This window comes from Eubalaena glacialis, chromosome 3, assembly GCF_028564815.1.
Source record: "Eubalaena glacialis isolate mEubGla1 chromosome 3, mEubGla1.1.hap2.+ XY, whole genome shotgun sequence".
NCBI classification, from domain to species: Eukaryota; Metazoa; Chordata; class Mammalia; order Artiodactyla; family Balaenidae; genus Eubalaena; species Eubalaena glacialis.
The window spans coordinates 82,023,732-82,042,894 of record NC_083718.1 but is presented as its reverse complement, the minus strand read 5'-3'; the positions used below and the strand labels follow the sequence as shown (position 1 = coordinate 82,042,894).

Below are 19,163 nucleotides of genomic sequence, written 5' to 3'. Positions count from 1 at the left end.
TTACTGTATCAATTATCTGTTGCTATGTAACAAGCCACCCCCAAACTCATGGTAAAATAGCAACCATTTATCTGCTCAAGATGTTGAAAATCAGTCAGCTGGGCAGCTCTTGTGCTGGTTTTGCCTGAATCATGAATGCAGCTGCATCAGGTCTGCACCGTCCAAGATGGCCTCACTGCCACATCTGACGGTTGACTCTGGCTGGTGGCTGGAGCTCTTGGTTCTCCTTGAGGTCTGTCATCTGCCAGCAGGCCAGCCCAGACTCAAGGGGGGAAAGTTCCTCCACAACTTGATGGGAGGAGCTGCAAAGAATTTGTAGCTATATTTAACCTACCACAGTTAACTAATGCTTTTTACTTGAAAAAAAAAAGATGTTAAAGGTAGTAATAATCATCTGTAATTACTGCGATTAGTGAAAAATTCCCCCCAAAAATATAAAGAATAATTATCACCAGTATTCTTACCACCTAGAGAAAACCAGTGAGAACATTTTACTATACTTCTTTCCTTTTCTAAGTATATTTATGTGTGTGTATATTTATATATAAAATTTTGTGAGCATTCCCATGTAATTAAATATTTTTGAGAGATGTATTGTTTAGCAACTGTGACTAATGTTTTTTTTTTTAACCCATGGGAATTTTTTTTTAACTTAATTTTTATCAAATTAATACATTCTCATGGCAAAGAAGCAAAGAAGGGCTTATAATAATGTGTCCCTTGCCCCACCCCTTCCCATTTCCAGCCCTGCTTTCTAGAGGAAGCTGCTCACTTTCTGTTTCTAGTTCTTCTGCTGGTGGCCTCCTTCACTCTGAATAACAAACTAGTATGGCTTTTTTTTTCTCTTTTTTCTGAGAAAATAATTTGAGACATTATCTTTTGACTCCTTCCTATGAAAAATTAGGATGTAATAGACCTATACCCAGTGCAGGAATCTCCCAGAGAGTGGTTACCCAGCCTCTGCTTGAATGCTTCCAGAGATGGAGAGCTTACCATCCCTTGTAGCAGCCCATCCCATTGCTCCCAGTGTTCTTATTTTAGAATAGCTTCCAGGGTTGCTTCAGCGTCCGATCTTTTTAGTCCAGCAGCATAATTGGACCAAATTAGTTGTTCTTAAATACCAGACAATTAAAAAAATAATAAAATACCCATTTATTGAGTGTGTATGGAAAAAAAAGCAAAGGATAGAATGATATAAATTGTCCAGGCCCACCCCTACCCCTGCCACTTTCTTCTACCCCTGGCTTCAGGGATATTTTTTTTTTTTTTTTTTTGGCAGCGTTGGGTCTTCGTTGCTGCGCGCGTGCTTTCTGTAGTTGCGGTGAGCGGGCTTCTCATTGCGGTGGCTTCTCTTGTTGTGGAGCACGGGCTCTAGGCAAGTGGGCTTCAATAGTTGCAGCGCATGGGCTCAGTAGTTGTGGCTCGCGGGCTCTAGAGCGCAGGCTCAGCAGTGGTGGTGCACGGGCTTAGTTGCTCCGCGGGATGTGGGATCTTCCCGGACCAGGGATCGAACCTGTGTCCCCTGCATTGGCAGGCGGATTCTTTACCACTGCGCCATCAGGGAAGTCTCTTCAGGGAGATTTTTATATGTAGGCTGGCATTCTTCCACCAGAGTGCATGCTGTAATGTGATGGCCTTTTCTCTACCCTGGCTTTGCAGTGTGTGATCCTTGTCTTTCTTCTCCCGGGAGAGCCAGAGGAGTGGGCTTAGGGCTTAGGGTGTCTTGTTAATTGGATGTAGGCAACGTCAAGTGCAGGCTCAGATCTTTTCTTGTGCTGTCCCCCTCTCCTGTCCATCAAGAGCAGGAGGCAACTTTCTATTGAATCCTCTCCTCAAAAGTTTATTTCCTGCTAAGACCTGGACAAGAAGGGAGGCCTAACTACTATATCTTATTTAGAAAGACCATTTAAATAAATCAGAACATCCTTCAGGCTAGATTGTGTTGCCCTGTCCACGACTGTCTTTGGTTTGTATACACTTTGAGCGAAAACACGCTCATTATCTGAATGCCAAACATTAACATGGCCTTAGGAGCCTTTGCAAGGGGAGCAAATCATTTATCACATTGTGCGCAGGAAATGTTCTGGATACAGGCCGACACCTGTTTACTTTTTATCCCAACCACTTAATTTAGATGGTTACAAACAGCTTTAGGAAATCCTGTTTTGTTAGAAAGTTCTTTCTTGTTTTTTTAAAATTTTAAATTGTGGTAAAATATACATAACTTATAATTTACCACTTTAACCATTTTAAAGCTTATGGTTCAGTGGCGTTAAATTCATTCACATTGTTGTGCAATCATCACCACCATCCATCTCCAGAACTCTTTCCATCTTGCAAAACTGAAACTCTATACCCATTAAATAGTAACTTCCCATTCACCCCTACCTCCAGCCCCTGGTGACCACCATTTTACTCTCTATCTCTATGAGTTTGACTACTCTAAGTACCTCATATAAGTGGAATCATACAGTATTTGTCTTTTTGTGACCGATTTATTTTACTTAGGATAACATCCTCAAGATTCATCCATGTTATAACCTGTGTCAGAATTTCCTCCCCTTTTAAAGCTGAATAATATTCCATTGTACGTATATACCATATTTTGTTTATCTATTCATCCATAGATGGACACTTGGGTTGCTTCCACTTTTTTTGACTATTGTGAATAATGCTGCTATGAACATGGGTGTATAAATATCTGTTTGGGTCTCTGCTTTCAATTCTTTTGAGTATATACCCAGAAGTGTAGTTGCTACATCATATGGTAATGCTATTTTTAATTTTTGAAGAACCACCATACTGGTTTCCACAGTGGCTGCACCTTTTTACATTCCTACATTCCTATCAGCAATGTGCAGGGTTCCAATTTCTTCATAGCCTAGCCAACACTTAGTATTTTCTTCCTTCTTTCCTTCCTCCCTCCCTCCCTCTCTCTTTCTTCTTTCTTTCTTTCTCTCTCTCTCTTTTTCTTCCTTCCTTCCTTCCTTTCTTTCTTCCTCTCTCTTTCTTTTTCTTTCTCTCCCTCCCTCCCTTCCTTCCTCCCTCCCTCCCTCTTTTTCTTTCCCTTTCTTTCTTTCTTTCTTTCTTTTTCTTTCTTTCTTTCTTTCTTTCTTTCTTTCTTTCTTTCTTTCTTTCTGTCTTTCTTTCTTTCTTTCTGTCTTTCTTTCTTTCTTTCTTTCTTTCCTTCTTTCTTTCTTTTCTTTCTTTCTTTCTTTTCTTTCTTTCTTTCCTGCTCTCTCTTTCTTCTCTTTCTCTCCCTCCCTTCCTCTCTTTCTTTCTTTCTTTCAAATAGCCATCCTTATGGGTGTGGTATTGTGGTTTTGATTTGCATTTCCATAATAAATAGTGATGTTGACCATCTTTTCATGTACTTACTGGCTCTTTGTATATCTTTTTATGAGAACTGTCTATTCAAGTAGAAAGTTCTTTCTCATGTGAATCCAAATCTGGCCTCAGTGGGCCTTGGTCTCCAGGGTAACCCCTGATAAGTCTGCTAGTCTGCTCTCTCTGAATTCTTCTGGAATTCCCAGGGGACTCGCATCTGCTTGGGCTTCTGTTCCCAGGCTGTTGTATGGGATGGCTTGTGGATTCCTTACCTGTCTGGTCACCTTCCCTTAAAGCTGGTCTCATTTGTGGATGTTCCTCTTTAAATTGTTGACGTTCTCCTGACAGTGGAAGATGGTGCAGCAGAGACATGTCTCTGACTTTTCAGCCTCAGGTCCTGTGCTTCTGTGACTTGCTACAGTGACTGTGTAAGCTCAGACAGAGCTCTTGGCCTCTGTTCACATAAGCAGCTGAAGAGTTTGAGCTCCCTGTTCTGTACATGTGTGGGGTTTTTTTTGGGGGGGGGGTTCTTCAAAACCCCAGTGGTGAATGTCCAAGAGAGATACCAGCTTCTCCCTTCTCCACTGAGGGCAGAGCAAGAGGAACTTGGACGATTCTGATGCAAGAGGGATTTAGGCTGGAAATTGGGGAGCATTTCTGGAAAATGAGAGGGAGGTTAGGTGTGTTTTACTGATGGTAGAGTTATTTGACTGTTTGGGACATGTCAGTGCACTAGATACTGCATCGATGGGCTTTTTAACCCCAAGGACCTGCCTCTAGCCCTCAAAGCTCACACAGATAGGATGCCCCTGCCTAGGTGTGGGAGTTATGACACAGAGGTCAAGGGGACTACATTGCACCTGGGAATCATGCTGTATGACCTTAGTAAAGTTAGTTTACTTCTCAAAGCCTCAGTCTTGTCATCTGTAAAATGGAGATGACATGACCTGTTTTGTCCCCTTTGGGAATTTTTATGAATTTAGTGAGAAAACATTCTTTAGAAATAATAACCTGTACTGCAAATGTAGAAGGATTAGCAATTTGCAGTGCCGTGTTGATTGGTTCTTGGGATAAAGAGAGCGGGGCTATGGGCATCCTAGAATTGCTGCCCTGGATACAATCCTGGACCCACTGAATTGGAATGTGGAGGGGAATGTGGAATGGTATTTTCGAAAGCTTTTCCAGTGATTATAGAATGTGCTGTGGGGCTGGGGGAGCATCCCATTGTACTTGATAAGGCTGTGGAGCAGACAATACTTGGGGCAGTTTAGAAAGAGCAGGAAAAGCTTCATGGAGGAGGTGACATTTGAGTTATGTCTTGGAGGATGTGTAGGAGTTTCCCAGGTAGAGAATGGGGCTTATAGGCAGCGGGAACAGCAGGTGCAAAGGCGCGGACTGTGAACAAGGGCAGGGCCTTTTGGTGGGGCTGGAGCACAGATGTGTGGGTGGGAGGTCCCAGTGGGGCAGGTGGAGGCAGGCTACTCCTGCCGGAAGACCTGCAGAGAGTGGGGGTGGAGGGGGGCTGGTAGAGGCCTGGGGGAGGGGATTGAGGAGGCTGGACTTCAGTGAGTGCTGCCCCCTTGAGGCCAAGGCCTGGCCGCACACAGTCTGTGGCCACACCAAGGTTCCCTGTGTGAGCGCTGGGCGCAGAGTCACCCAGTCTGGGGCCCCTGCTCCGGCCAGCAAGGCCAGGTGACTGCTGACAGCACCTGCTGCAGGGACTCATTGAGTCCCTGCATGTCAGGGCTGATGTCACCCTGATGTCAGGGCAGGAAGAAGAGGTTACACATTGACAGGCCGCTGGTCAGCCGGTCTTTCCAGAGTGGGAGTTCTCCCAGATTTGTCCTTTCCGGTAGCACTGGCAGGGCTGGCATCTAGCAAGTCTGTGGACCCTTTGCACAGCGAGCTTGGGGCAAAGTGCCAGGGAAAAGCCCATTAGGCATAAGAGGGTTATTTCTTGCTCCCTTTAACTCCCTCTCACACCCTGTTCACTGACACCTGGAAAATAATTAGAACCACTTGTGACAGGTAGCGAGTGATGTGGACCCATTCTTTGGAATCACACTGTTGAGGAGGTGCCAGAGGTTTGCATCCGCAAGGCCTTTGGGGTGCCCAGAGGCCAGGGCTGCAGACTCTCCGGGCAGGTGGGTCTCCCTGGCCCGATCCCTGAAGCCCCGTACTGTCACCTCAAACCCTCTGGTCCCATTTTGAGGGGGTTCACTGTGTTCCTCTCCTTGGCACCCCCGAGGGGGAAATTGTGCAGGTTAAAGGGCACTTGGGGACACGTTTCTGAAGAGATTGTGCCCTGTTCAACCATCAGTGTGCATCCCCTGCCTCCACTCTCGTGCTGTTTTCCACGGCGTCTCCATGTGCCCCTTCCACGGGGTGTCCTCTCCACGTCCACTCTGTGCATTGTCCTCGCTGGGCATCAGGCGGACTGGGCTCTGGTTGCTGGCCCTCCCCCTTCACAGTGCGACCTTAGGGAAGTGCCTGACGGAGCCCAGGTGTGCTTAGTTGTCAAATGGGAATAATAGGCCTGCCTCAAAACCCCGAAAACCAAAAAACCCGCCTCACAGGGTTGTTGTGAGGATTAAACGAGATGGAGAGCCGTTTGCACCCAGCCCTGCACGTGGTAAGTGTATACCAAATGCCAGCAATTCACATGTGTCTCAGGCCACACCTGTCCCTTGAGCTCTGGATTCTTGTCTTCACTCTGCCCAGAGCTGGGCCCACATCCTCCCTCACAAACCTCCCTGTGTTCCTTGTCCAGAGAAGGACACCACCACCCAGCCCGCTCCCTGAGCCAGGACATCCCCAGGACATCAGACTAGACACCCCCCCTTCCTTGGCTCAGGTTCCTGTCCCATCTCGAAAGAATTCTTTTTTAAAAACAAATAAGTAAATAAATAAATTTATTTATTTTTGGCTGCATTGGGTCTTCGTTGCTGCTGTGTGGGCTTTGTCTAGTAGCGGCGAGCGGGGGCTACTCTTTGTTGCGGTGAGCGGGCTTCTCATTGCAGTGGCTTCTCTTGCTGCAGAGTACGGGCCCTAGGTGCGCGGGCTTCAGTAGTTGTGGCATGCAGGCTCAGTAGTTGTGGCTCCCGGGCTCTAGAGCGTAGGCTCAGTAGTAGTGGCGCAGGGGCTTAGTTGCTCCGCGGCATGTGGGGTCTTCCTGGACCAGGGCTCGAACCCGTGTCCCCTGCATTGGCAGGCGGATTCTTAACCACTGTGCCACCAGGGAAGCCCTCGACAGAATTCTTATAATGACCCCAGAAACTGATCTCTGTCTCTGGTGTGCGAGCACCGGGCGTCCTCCATGCCACTGCTACAGGCATCTTTCTAGATCACAAGCCTGCATGTTGCTCCCACATCATCCCTGATAGCTCACAGCTTCCTGGGATTTCTGTAAAATTTCAAAAAGAATTTTGGGGACCAAATAAGGTCACCAACTTTCAATTTTGCAAAGTAAGGACATAAACTTAAATGGTTAAGTAAAAAGTTGCTATTGCCATTGACCATCACCATTATTTCATAAAAGAGAGGATGAAACAAGGGCTTAAGCTCAGAAGGAAGACACTTTGGCAACCTTACACCATGCAAATATCCACGCTGCCTTGTCCGTCTTTTTCTCCTTTGGCCTCAGACCAATAGACTTCTCCACAGACCATTCTGGGTGGTGTTGGGGCCCAGCTGGAGGTTACTTCTTTCTCCTCAGGAGACTGTCAGCTCCTTGGTGAGGTTTTTTTGTTTTGTTTTGGTTTTGGTTTTTTTTCATGAATGGAGGAGCCGTGATTAACTTTCTGGTTGGTGGTTTACAGATTGTGAGGGAAGGTGTGAAGCTCAGAGTGGAAGGTGCTGCTCAGCTTGTGGGTCCCTGTGTCCCCGCCCCCAACCCCTCTCTGGGAATGTCTGGCTTTGTGGTTTGTCCCTCTTCCCTTGTTTCCTCATCTCTCTGCCACTCTCTGGCTTCCTCTTTCTTTCCTTTTCCTCTTCTTATTCTCAGCCCACTCCTATTTTCCCTCTGTGTACTCCAACCGTGGAGCCCAGTGGCCCATATCTTAACTGGTCATAATATACAATTTAAAAAGATTGTGTTAGTGGGACTTCCCTGGTGGCGCAGTGGTTAAGAATCCGCCTGTCAATGCAGGGGAACACGGGTTCGAGCCCTGGTCCGGGAAGATCCCACATGCCGCGGAGCAACTAAGCCCGTGCGCCACAACTACTGAACCTGCACTCTAGAGCCCACAAGCCACAACGACTGAGCCTGCGTGCCACAACTACTGAAGCCCCCGTGCCTAGAGCCCGTGCTCTGCAGCAAGAGAAGCCACCGCAACGAGAAGCAGCTCCCGCTCTCCGCAACTAGAGAAAGCCCACACGCGGCAATGAAGACCCAACGAAGCCAAAAATATAAATAAATAAATAAATAAATAAATAATAAATAAAATAAAATGTTATCGCTATACCCAAGGTCATCTAGGTTTAAAAAAATTATTGTGTTAGAAAATGTTTTATATTCTCTGCTCTGAATTTTGAGAATTGGGTCAGTTTTCAAACAGATACTACTGTGTGCCGGGCGAGTGCTAGGTCCTTTCAGCCTGTGATCCCAGGTGATCTGTGCAGGAGGAAGCTATCCCCTTGCTTAGAAGTGAAGAAACAAGGCCTAAAAGAGGTTGAGTGTCTTGACCAAGGTTACACATCTGTATGAAGACCCCTGCCATCTTTTATATTGGATTTCTCTATTCCAAAACCCAAGCAAGCAAACCCAAATCCATTCTCAAATTAACAGAAATAAGTCTCTTGTTTTAAAAACTTGTGTGGAAAAAACTCACAGGTGGTCTTTATCAGTCTCACTTATTGGAGTATGGTCATTCATTCATTCACTTTGTTATGAATATAAAAGTACACCTTACAATCTGGAAATATTAATACAGGGGACACACACAGTGTTGATGTTAATGTATCGAATAGTCCTTTTTTTCCAAGTGATTTTTTCCATAATTAAAATTTTTCTAACTACAGAGTTTTTCAGCAATATGCCAGGCCTGTGTTAAGAAGTGAGTTTACAAAGATGAGTAAGATACAGTCCCTGAATTTGAGAAATGTTCAATCTAGAGGTGATTTTTTTTTTTTTTTAATAAAGGGGAAAAAAGAGTATTCTTGGAGTCAGAAAGCCTTAACACTTATTTCTTACAAAACTTCAGGCAAGCTATTTAACCTCCCTGTGCCTCATTCTCCCCATATGTAAAGTGGGGATGAAAACGGTACCAATCTCAGAGTACTGTTGTGAGGATTAAATGAGTTAATTCATGTAAAGTAGGTAGAATGGTGCCTGGCACATAGTAAGTGCTCAATAAATATTAGGCATTGTTATTGTTGCTGTTTTGTCTAGTTACCACCACCACTATCCTTACCCCTGTAACGTCCTGGCACATGGGGGGCACACGGGGGCACAAGGGGACCAGTGAATGATGGTTCCTTCTCCTCTTTCACCCAACATGGTAGCTGAAGGGAGGCATTGGGAAATATAAAACACTTTAGGAGAAATATGAAATACTTCTGTCCAAACAGAAAAAAAAATGTGCTCACAGATGTTGCTAATGTTTTATAGCCTTCCTGAGCCTCCATGTCTCTGAAAACCTGAGATAATAGTACCTGCCTCGTATATTGCTGTGAGGCTTCAGCATCACATAGGCTAAGAACCACTTGGAACTGGAGTAGGGCGAGCTTCCACAAAGGTCGCTGCTAGAAATACTAGTAATATTCTATTAGTATGCAGTTAGTATTATTAACCTAACTTATTTCCTCCGACCCTGAGCCCCAGTTTTTTCATCTGTAAAATGGAAATGATTATTAGTTATAATGATGCAACATTTGCTCCATCTCAGGGGACAAATGGTCTGAATCAGGGGTCCCCATCATCATCTAGGGAGCTTTTTAAAAATTTTTTTTTTTTTAATTTTTATTCTTTTTGGCTGTGTTGGGTCTTCGTTGCTGTGTGCAGGCTTTCTCTAGTTGTGGTGAGCGGGGGCTACTCTTCGTTGTGGTGCGTGGGCTTCTCATTGCAGTGGCTTCTCTTGTTGCGGGGCATGGGCTCTAGGTGTGCGGGCTTCAGTAGTTGCAGCACGTGGGCTCCGTAGTTGTGGCTTGCGGGCTTAGTTGCTTCGTGGCATGTGGGATCTTCCCAGACCAGGGATCGAACCCAAGTCCCCTGCATTGGCAGGTGGATTCTTAACCACCGTGCCACCAGGGAAGTCCCTAGGGAGGTTTTTAAAAAGTCTTGTTATGTAAGACAATCTTACTATGCATTAGAAAAATTTTGTCCATTCTGGTAACATTCCTGGGTTACTTGAGATAAAATTCCTACTTTATCCCTGGAAATCTGAGCCACCAAAGGTTAAACATCCTTTTCTGGACCACATACCATGTTGGGGGGTCAGAGCTGAGGGTTGAAAGTATACTGGTCTCCCTTTCTTCCTGAAACATCTCTCTGGGTTTGGGGAACCTTTTCAAAACCCTGATGTCTGAATCCCATCCTGGAGATCCTGAGGCCATAGGTCAAGGATGGGACCTAAAAGGCCACCAGTGATGCTGAACATGTCTGGGTTTGGGAACCACTGCACTGAATGACCATCCATGGTCAGCTATATTTCCTATGTAGCGTTGCCCCTGTCTCCTGGTTTTAGCTTTCATTCTAGTATCCCCGCACCCTCCTTTAATCCTTCAATCACCCCCTGCTATGAGTCTAACTGTTCTCTGCTAGGCTGGTCTGGGAAGAACACACAGGAATAACAGACTGTGTCCCTCCCATTTATCCTAGGTTGATTTGGGGCTAACTTGATGTATGACCTTGGACAAGTTGCTTTCCCTCTCTGGGCCTCTGTTTCCTCTCTGTACAATGCGGAGGGTGAACGTGCTCTTGTGTCCCTTCCAGTGCTCCTAGTGTGTGGTTTTTCTCCCCTCCTGGGAAGGCACACTCCCTCTGGAAATTCTGTCCTGAGCAGAAGTAGGGTCACCCCTCTCCTCCAACCCCTTGCGAGACCTTCTACTCCTGGCTCAGGGAGGCTCGACATCTTTGTGTAAACCGGTTCTGTGGTATTTTTAATTTCTTGATGGAAAAATGATGAACTGAAAAGAAAATATTTTAAACTCCAGAGCATTCCACACATTGCCTGTCAGGGTTCAGCGCCTGGTCCCTCGGGCCCACGTTTGCCGCTGAGCCTGGCCTTGTGTCAGCACTCTTGCTTTGATACTTGGCCTTCTGCAGCCTTGGGGGTTTCTGCAGAAACGTGGTTCCCATGGAGGGAGAGGGGCCTGGGAGGGTGCCCAGTCCACCTCCCTTCTCGGGCAAAGTGTATTAAGCCCACCCAGGCAGGTGAGAATCTGTTGTTTATATTTATTTTTTTAGAAGTATGTATTTATTTGGCTGCGCCGGGTCTTAGTTGCGGCATGCCGGATCTAGTTCCCTGAACAGGGATCGAACCGGGGACCCCTGCATTGGGAGTGCGGAGTCTTAACCGCTGGACCACCAGGGAAGTCCCTAGACTCTGTTGTTTAAATATTTTTTTATTGCAAAAAGGTGCATAGAGGAAATTAAAATGTTAGTGGTGTTTATATCTAGTGCCGTGTATCCTTCCAACTTTTTTTTCTCTGTGTGAATATATATTGCAATATATCATATAACATATAATGAATAATGATATAAATGTGTTTCTTTAGAAGCTCTGGATCAAACTCTATGCCCTTTTTCTTGTCTTGCATTTTTCATAAAACATAGCATATTCTTAGTTGTTTTCTAAAATATTTTTAAAGGCTATTACAATATGTGGCTATGTCATAATTTATATAGCTAGTCCTCTAGGGTTGGATATTTGTTTGTTTCCAGCATAAAATTCATTGTGATGAATTTTATTCCATCAGATAGGACTTTCAGCATCCGTGAATCATTAATAATGACTCTTCTATCCACAGAATCCAAGAGTTCTCCAGCTGAGACTGAGCTGCCCCCCTCCACACAGGTGAGCTCATGTTCTTGTCAAAGGGTCACGGCAGCAGCACCTAGTGTTAAGGGTTGGGGGCTGGCATCAGGCAGAAATTGGTTTAAATCCCAGCTCTGCCACTTACTAGAAACATGGCCGCGGGCAACTTGCCTGTCCTTTTCACGCCTCTGTAAAGCAGGGTAAGAGCAGTTCTCTCGTCCCGGGGATGTGGGCCGTGGAAAGTGTGGAGTGGTGCCGGCCTAGCTCACTGAGCTTCTCTGTGTCTGGTGCCTGCTGTTTCATCTCTGAACCTCTGGGCACCGCTAACAACTTAGCTTGTGACTCAGATTCAGTTTTTCTGAGCTCTTCCCCTGTGGACTCCTGGTGTCATAATTTTCTGGAAAGAGGATTACTTCTGAAGCTACTCAACAAATCCTCGAGTAATCCAATTTCCCATCCAACTACAACTCCTCTCCTGGTCCTTAATTCCCTAAATGCTAAGCTGGGAGACTCAGCCATTCCTGGAGCTGGGCAGCACAGGGAAGGAGCCTGGGGTCCTGTACCTTGGCTATATTGGATGCAGGACTGTCCAGGCACCAGTGGAAGCAGCTCCAGGGTGAAGCCCACGCTTGTGGGGCTGGAGCGTGGAGGGAGCTGACACTGAGAACTTGCCACGCCGTGCTAGGCTCTGAGCCTGGCGTTTGCTAACTCATTTCATCCTTATGATAACCAAGATTTGGGTGTCAGGATGGTTGTGCCTACAAAGCAGGAAAAGTGATGCCCACGTGGGTTAAGAAACTTGCCCAAGGTTACATAGCTAGTAAGTGGTGGATCCAAAGTTCTAGCCTGTGCTTTTCCTAGTAAGTGGTGGTATCCACGCCCTGGGACCAGACCCATAATACAACTGCTGCTTCAGGGTATCTATTGATTCTCCTCTGTGGAAGGTGCTGTGCCCTTAAGCTCCTGGTAGAGAGGCAGATGGGAAGAAATCCCCACCTTGAGTAGGCAAGCTGTTAGATACAAATAATAGTGCAAAAGTTGAGATTGACAGGTCAGACATGGAGAGGTCCATGAGATAGAGAAAGGAACGCCTTGGGTGGATCAGGCAGGGGGTTAAGGAGGAGGTGGCACCTGAGCTGGGTCCTGAATGATGGTGGAATCTGCAGAAACAGGCTTACAGTCAGGAATGTCTCTTTTAGGCACCTACTACTAATGAAGATAATGAAAATATTTTCTCCAAAGATTCTGCAAATGCAACAAGCCTCCCAGGTAAGGACTGGATATTTTTGTATTTCTATGGCCTACGGGATGCAAAAGAACTTGTCTCTGCAGAAAGTCCTTTTCTCTTTGGAAATATTGGCAGAGGACCAGTCTGCTTAATGAAAAGGATCAATGGCAGAAATATTCTTTTTTGTTACTGTATACCTCCAAGTTTGATATTGTTAGCTATGATATAGTGAAGAGACCATACGAAGAGTGGGATAAATCAGTAAAATACTTCACAATTGGCCCAGAATACAAATGAATGTGCTACCAACAAAATTATTGGAGTCTGAAATGGAATACACTTTGAGGAATGGAATAAATCTTTGTTTCGGAAACCCTTGATTTCAATGGTTCTGATTCCCTATACATGTGAGACCAGGAAAACTCAGTAACATTCTCATCAAGAAAGATCCCAGCCAAAAAAAGAAAGAAAAAAGAAAGATCCCAGGTCCTGTGTTTTTTAACTATATGTATGGGACTCATGGGGTCCAGACTCTGGAGGCTCAGTAGCTGAGTAGATCCATCTGATGGCTCTTGGGCTTTCTGAGGAAGGCCTTGGCCTCTGTACCTTTACCTGGGCAGATTCCTGCCGCACCTGATGCTGGACGCCCATGCTCTGTCATCCCAGTTGCAAAGCCCTACCTAGTGCAGTGCACCTGGGGGGACCTACTAAACACCTGGGGCTAAGCTCTGCCTGCACAGCTGGGGACTCAGAGGGAATTGAACCCATCCCTGCTCTCCAGGAGTCTACCATCCAGGGGGCAGGCTCTGGTAAAGAGTAAAGTAGTAACTAACAGAGAGCAGAGTGTGAGACTGGCCAAAAGAGAGCCATAGATAGAGCAAAGTGGGATTTAGAGACTTGAGAGAACATGTCCATTGGGGGAATCAGAGAAAGTTCATGGAGGAGGTGCCATTTGAAATGAGCCTTAAATGATATGGGTGGAATGGCAGGAGGTTGGGGCAGCAGTTCAGGGGCTGCTGTGGAGGAAGGACCTTGGAGTCTTCTCCATCCTCTCTCACTGATGATCTATCTCATTCAGCCCCATGTCTTTAAAGACCATCTATGGGCTCATGACTCCCAAACTTATAGCCCCATCTCTGACCTTTCCACTAAGATCCAGACTCGTGTATCCAACTGCCTAGGTGACGTGTCCACCTGGATACCTACTAAAAATCTCAAACTGAATGTGTCTAAAAGAGAATGATTGATGCCTCCCTGCCTCTTCAACCCAAATCTGTTCTTGTCCTTCTTCCTCATCTCAGGAACTGACACCACATCCTCTGGGTTGCTGGGGCCAGGGAATTAGACATGCTTCCTCTTCTATCCCTCATCCCATGTCCAGTCCCTCAGCAGGTCCTGCCAGTTGTATCTTGAGGCATGTCCAGGAGCTGACCTCTTCTTACCTCCTCCACTGCCAACACCCGGTCCAGCCACTGCTGTCTTTCCTCCTGTAGGACTTTAGGAGCTGCCTGCTGGTCTGCTGGATTTTAGTCTTAATCCCCAATAGACTCTTTTCCAGCCACCAGCCAGAATGATTCTTAAAACACAAATCCAAGCTCTCCTTTGCTCAATACCATCTTCTCTCCTGGAGTAAAAGCCAAAGACCTAAGAAAGGCCCTAGTCTCCATGGGGTCAGGCCCCCAATCTTTAGCCCTCACCTCCTCCTTTCTCCCTCTCACTCACGCTGCCCTCCTCACTCCTCCACACATGCTCTACCTCATGGCCTTCGCGTCTGCTGCTTGCTCTGCCTTGGATTCTCTTCCCCCGACCTCCACTCGGCCAGCCCCTTCATCCAGGCCTCTACTCAAATGCCCCCTCCTCAGGGAGGCCTTTCCCCACCACCTAATCTGACAGAACCCCCTGCTGTCACTCTTCTCTTCCTGTGCTTTGTTTTCCATCATTGCCCTTGTCACTGCTGACATCATATTACATACGTATTTGTCTGTCTCCCTTGATTAGAATGTAAGATCCAGGAAGCCAAGAGCCTTTCTGTCATCCAATTCTCTGTATCCCCAAGGCTTAGAACAAAGCCTGGCACACGATAGACACTCAATAAATATTTGTTGAATTAATGAAGGAACAAATACAAAAGGTGATGAAATATTAGTAAATGAGTCAGCCAAGCATACATGAAACGGCTGTCTCTGCCAAGAGACGTAGGACATACTAGGAGAGACCCGTCCTTGTGGTCAGTGCCCACTACCAGTTGGGGCTCAAGGCAAAGCCTGCATCCACTGGGCACTCGAAGTGATGACTGGCAGGTGACATCTTCATCAGCACTGGGTACTGTTTGGGGCGGAAGGGCCTGAATCCCAAGTCCATGAGACTGCAAGTATCTGCATTTCCAGCAGGAGAGAATGACGGTAGACAGATGTACTCTCTGTCTAGTCCAGGGTCTCTCTCTGGCAGCCATGGGAAGGAGCTTTCTGTGGGAGGACGTGGCTGCTTGTGAAGCTAGTTTGTTCTTTTATTCATTCAATGAAATATTGGTGAGCCTGCTTTGTTCAAGGCACCGCGCGAGCCGTTGGGAGCAGTTGGGAAGAAGACACATGTGGTCCCCGCAGGCAGCAGGGGAGCTCAGACTGGAGGTGGAGGAGTAACCAGGAAGGGCACATAGCCAGCTTGGAGCAGGGTCACTTCTCAAAGGAAATGACATCACCTCATGTGAGACTCAAAGGTCCAGGAGGGACTGGACAGCAAAGAGGTGCAGTGAAGGTGGACGAGCGTCCTGGGGGAGAAGAGGGCATGTGGGAGGAGCTCTGGGAGGAGAGGGAACATGGCATGAGGAGGATGGAATGAAGTTCATATGGCTGGGGCTTGAGTACCAAGTGGGGAGACAGGCAAGAGGCGACACCCCACTGGGGAAAACTGCACCTGAACACTTGATTTGAAGCACCTGAGCCTCCGTGACATTGCCCTCGGTGGCGCTGCCGTCCATGAGGTCCCCCAAGCCTCTGTTTCTGGCACTCCCTCTGTGCCTTGTGGGGCAGGCTGAATGCCACTAGAAAAGCCACTTTGAAAGTGAGTGGGAGTCTGTGGCTGGCCGCAGGCGCTCAGAAGCTCTGAGCTTGAGGTGTATCTCTTGCCAAGTGGTGGAATCCTGGGGTCTGTCAGGTTGTGCTGGGGGTGACTCCTGTAGAGGTGGCTTTGGCCAGAAAACTGGCAAGCTCGTCAAGTGGCCTGTTGGTTAACGCAGAGCTGTTTCCTCCTACAGGGGTGAGGTTCTTCTGAGGTTTTGACAGCACCTGCTGAGTGGTTTTTTCCCCTTCTTTCCTCTGCTTCCTCTTCCTCCTCTTCCTCTTCTTTCTCTTCCTTTTTTTTTTTTTTCTAGTGCAAGATTCTACTTCGGTACCACTGCCCACATTCCTGGTGGCTGGAGGAAGCCTGGCCTTCGGGACGCTCCTCTGTATCGGCATCGTCCTGAGGTGAGATGGGCCCGGGGGGTGGTCCTGTGGTGTTCTCACGTTTCTGATCTAGCTTTGCCAGGGCTAGGATGCTGGCAATGGGTTGGAGAGCCATGAATGGATTCAGGGTATATTTTAGAGGTAGAATTGACAAGATTTGATGACAGCTCAGAAGAGAAGAATGGAGGAGAGGGAGGAGTCAAGTCTGACCCTCAAGTTTCTGGCTTAAACAATTGGGCAGATGGTGGGTGTCGTCCATGAAGACTGGAAAACACTGAAGGTAGAACAACTGAGTGAAAAGCGATGATTACATGTTGGCACCACTGGGGAAACCCCAAGTGGACAAGTTTTGGAGACAATTCAGATCATTGGCAGCAGGCAGATGGTAGTTGGGGCCATGGGAGAGGATGGGGCCAACAACGTAACCTGTGGAAGACAATTGAAAAATTGTGTAGAGGAGGCGATGAGAAAGGGGCTGAGAAGGAGTGGCCTGACAGGAGAAGAAGCAGGAAAACCTGGCTGTGAACACCAGAGGGAGAAGTGTGTGTTAGACACTGAAGAAACCCCTTAGGCTCTGGGATTGCAGTACGAATATGACCCTTCCTCTCTTCCAAGAGCCACGTACTAAAATCAGTAAAATACCACGAGAGAAGCACCACACCAGGGGTATGTGCACAGGTAACTCTGAAGTGCCTAGCTAGACATTCTTGGGAATATTCCATGTCTCCAAATAAGCAGACCTAGTGGATCACCTTTAAATGCCCTGTCCTAGTGCCCTCGTCCGGTCATGGTGAGGAAACACCACAGGTGAGGACTTGGTTGGCGCCCTGGTCACTGTAACACCCATGCCCATTTCATCCGAGTCCCTCTCTCCATTCGGTCATTGGTTTTGTCATTCGTTCCCAAGCTTGCAGAGAGATCACGTAACAGTGCTCCCAATGAATGGGCAATAAAGAAAACTTCCTATGTTCATGATTTTACTGCAGGAACTGGTAATTTTGCATATGCTGAAGCCCTAAAGGAAATCAGGCTGGGCTCTGACTTTGGATGGTGGTTAATTACAATAATATAAGTAGAGGAGAAACTTCACTGTGTTTTTCCTGTCTCTTCCCTTGTGTGTAACTTTCAAGGACTCTACCTGGTGGTTGTGAGAGGTGGTCTTTGAGGGTGTTTGGGAAGGAGGGGTAAGACCTTGGCAGAGAGCTTTTCCACATGTTATAGCTCATTGAATTCTCACAGTGACCCTGAAATAGCTCGCCCACCAAGGTGGTCTGGGTTGGAAGATGAGCAAGATGACAACTCAAGCTGTGTTCGGGTTGTTTTGCTTTGATTTTCCAATGAAGTAGTGAGCAAGCTGTCCAAAGGGTGTGCAGAAGATAAGGTTCCTCAAGAGTGGAGGTAACTCCTTGGAGGAGCCAAGAACTCACTGTCTTTTATACCTTTGGGTCAGAGAGGGGCCATGACAGCTTTCCGAGGTCTTCCTACTGCCTTCTAAGGGATCCCTTGCCTCACCTCAGACACATACTTCTGTTTTCTCTTTCTATTTCTATATCATTAAGGCTTCAAAAGGCCTTTCTCATAACCTACCACAGACCCTATAGAGTAAATATCATGATTTCCACTTGACAGATGAGGAAATTAAAGCTGAAAGAGGTGGAGTGATTACAGCTAGTAAGGGTAAGGCCAAGATTCAAACCCAAAGCTTGTGCTTTATGGATAGGGCCTTGCGGGTCATTTAGTCAAACTCTTTAATTTTACAAATGAGAAAACAGCCCTGAAAGGTAAGATGACTTGCCCAAGGACACACAACTTATTAATAGCAGAGACAGGCCTAGAACTTGTGTCCTGAGAGTCCCTGCCCACTGCACCAGCCTGCTGTCAGCTAAGAGGTGGGCCCAGTTGGTCCTATCAGTCCAGTGTTGGCCAGTGGCCCCGCTAACAAGCAGCAGCATCTTGGTGTGCTGTTAACCCCTGAGAGAGAAGCGTTAGGCTGGGAATTGGCCACAGCGCTCATCACAGACTTAGTTTGCTAATGTGCTGATGGTGCTTGTACACTGGCTGGTTGCTACACAACCAGAGTCCCCGAAGGCACAGTGCCTTGTGCAGAGAACATATCAGTAATTTATTTCCTAGCCTGGTGAGTTTCCATTTTCTCTCATATAAGGCAAATTTATTTGGAAAGAGGCCAGTTATTTCAAGTAATGAAAAACCCCGCTACTCCCAAAGTCTCCCATGTCACGACAAGAGTATAAATGTAGAGATGATGTGGGAGCCTGGGGTGCCAAAATGGTTGGGCCACTGTACCGTTGGGGTGGCCAGATTACAGTGGACAGAATGAGAGGCAGGTGGAGGAAGTAAAGCCCGCCCACCTGTGACACCATCTTTTTATTTTTAGTCCATTTATTTTGTGTCTCAAGCAAAGCATAGTATTTTCCTAAATATTTTTCCAGCAACATCAGTGACAATTTTTTAAAATTTAAATGTGCTATTGAAAAAGGTGTACCATCTTCTTAAGTGGATGTTATAACTTACAGGGGCCAGTTCTCCGTACCCTACTCCCTGTGCCCCACTGCTTCTCTCTCTTTATTTTATGCTATCAGGCACTGAGAAAATAGGATTCTCATAGCAGAGAATTGCTTTTCTGCACATTTATCTACAATGGCTAACACTATTAGGTGAGGACTTCCTCTGTGTATGCCTATGATTTAAATCATTTTGTATTGAATGTATTGTCTCATTTCAATTTTTTTTCTTGGCCACACCGCGGGGCATGCGGGATCTCAGTTCTGTGCCCCCTGCAGTGGAAGTGCAGAGTCTTAACCACTGGACCGCCAGGGAGGTCCCTCATTTCAATATTTTAAAATCATACTCTCTCACTTCTATGGTTAAGGGATATTATAAGTGTTTTTTAAAAATTTCTTTTAGCTGCAGAACCTTTTCTTTAAGCAAAATATTACGAAGCCCAAGTATGTAAAATAGGTAAAAGGTGGCGGCTGAGGTGCAAATGAAGTCTGACAGCTCAGCTCTTTGTTCCTTCTACCCGCCCTGCACCCTCTCCAGCCCCCAGGCGCTGCTCAGACCCCTGCCCAGGGTGGGGCAGTGCCAAGTGTGGATATACCCCAGGCCCTGGGGTTTCAAAGGCCCCTTTGAGCTTAGTGATTTGCCAAAAAATCTCATTCACTCCTCAAA

The 19,163-nt window shown here is 46.6% G+C and overlaps 1 protein-coding gene across 1 annotated transcript in view; it reads left to right on the top strand.

Moving 5' to 3' along the window:
* The window catches only part of IL6R (interleukin 6 receptor), a 47,299-nt gene that overhangs the window by 23,719 nt on the left and 4,417 nt on the right, over nucleotides 1-19,163 (top strand). The window contains exons 7-9 of the mRNA XM_061183411.1: nucleotides 11,296-11,342; nucleotides 12,503-12,572; nucleotides 15,902-15,995. Of these exons, the coding sequence (XP_061039394.1) occupies nucleotides 11,296-11,342; nucleotides 12,503-12,572; nucleotides 15,902-15,995 (211 nt within the window). The remainder of the gene's footprint in view (nucleotides 1-11,295; nucleotides 11,343-12,502; nucleotides 12,573-15,901; nucleotides 15,996-19,163) is intronic.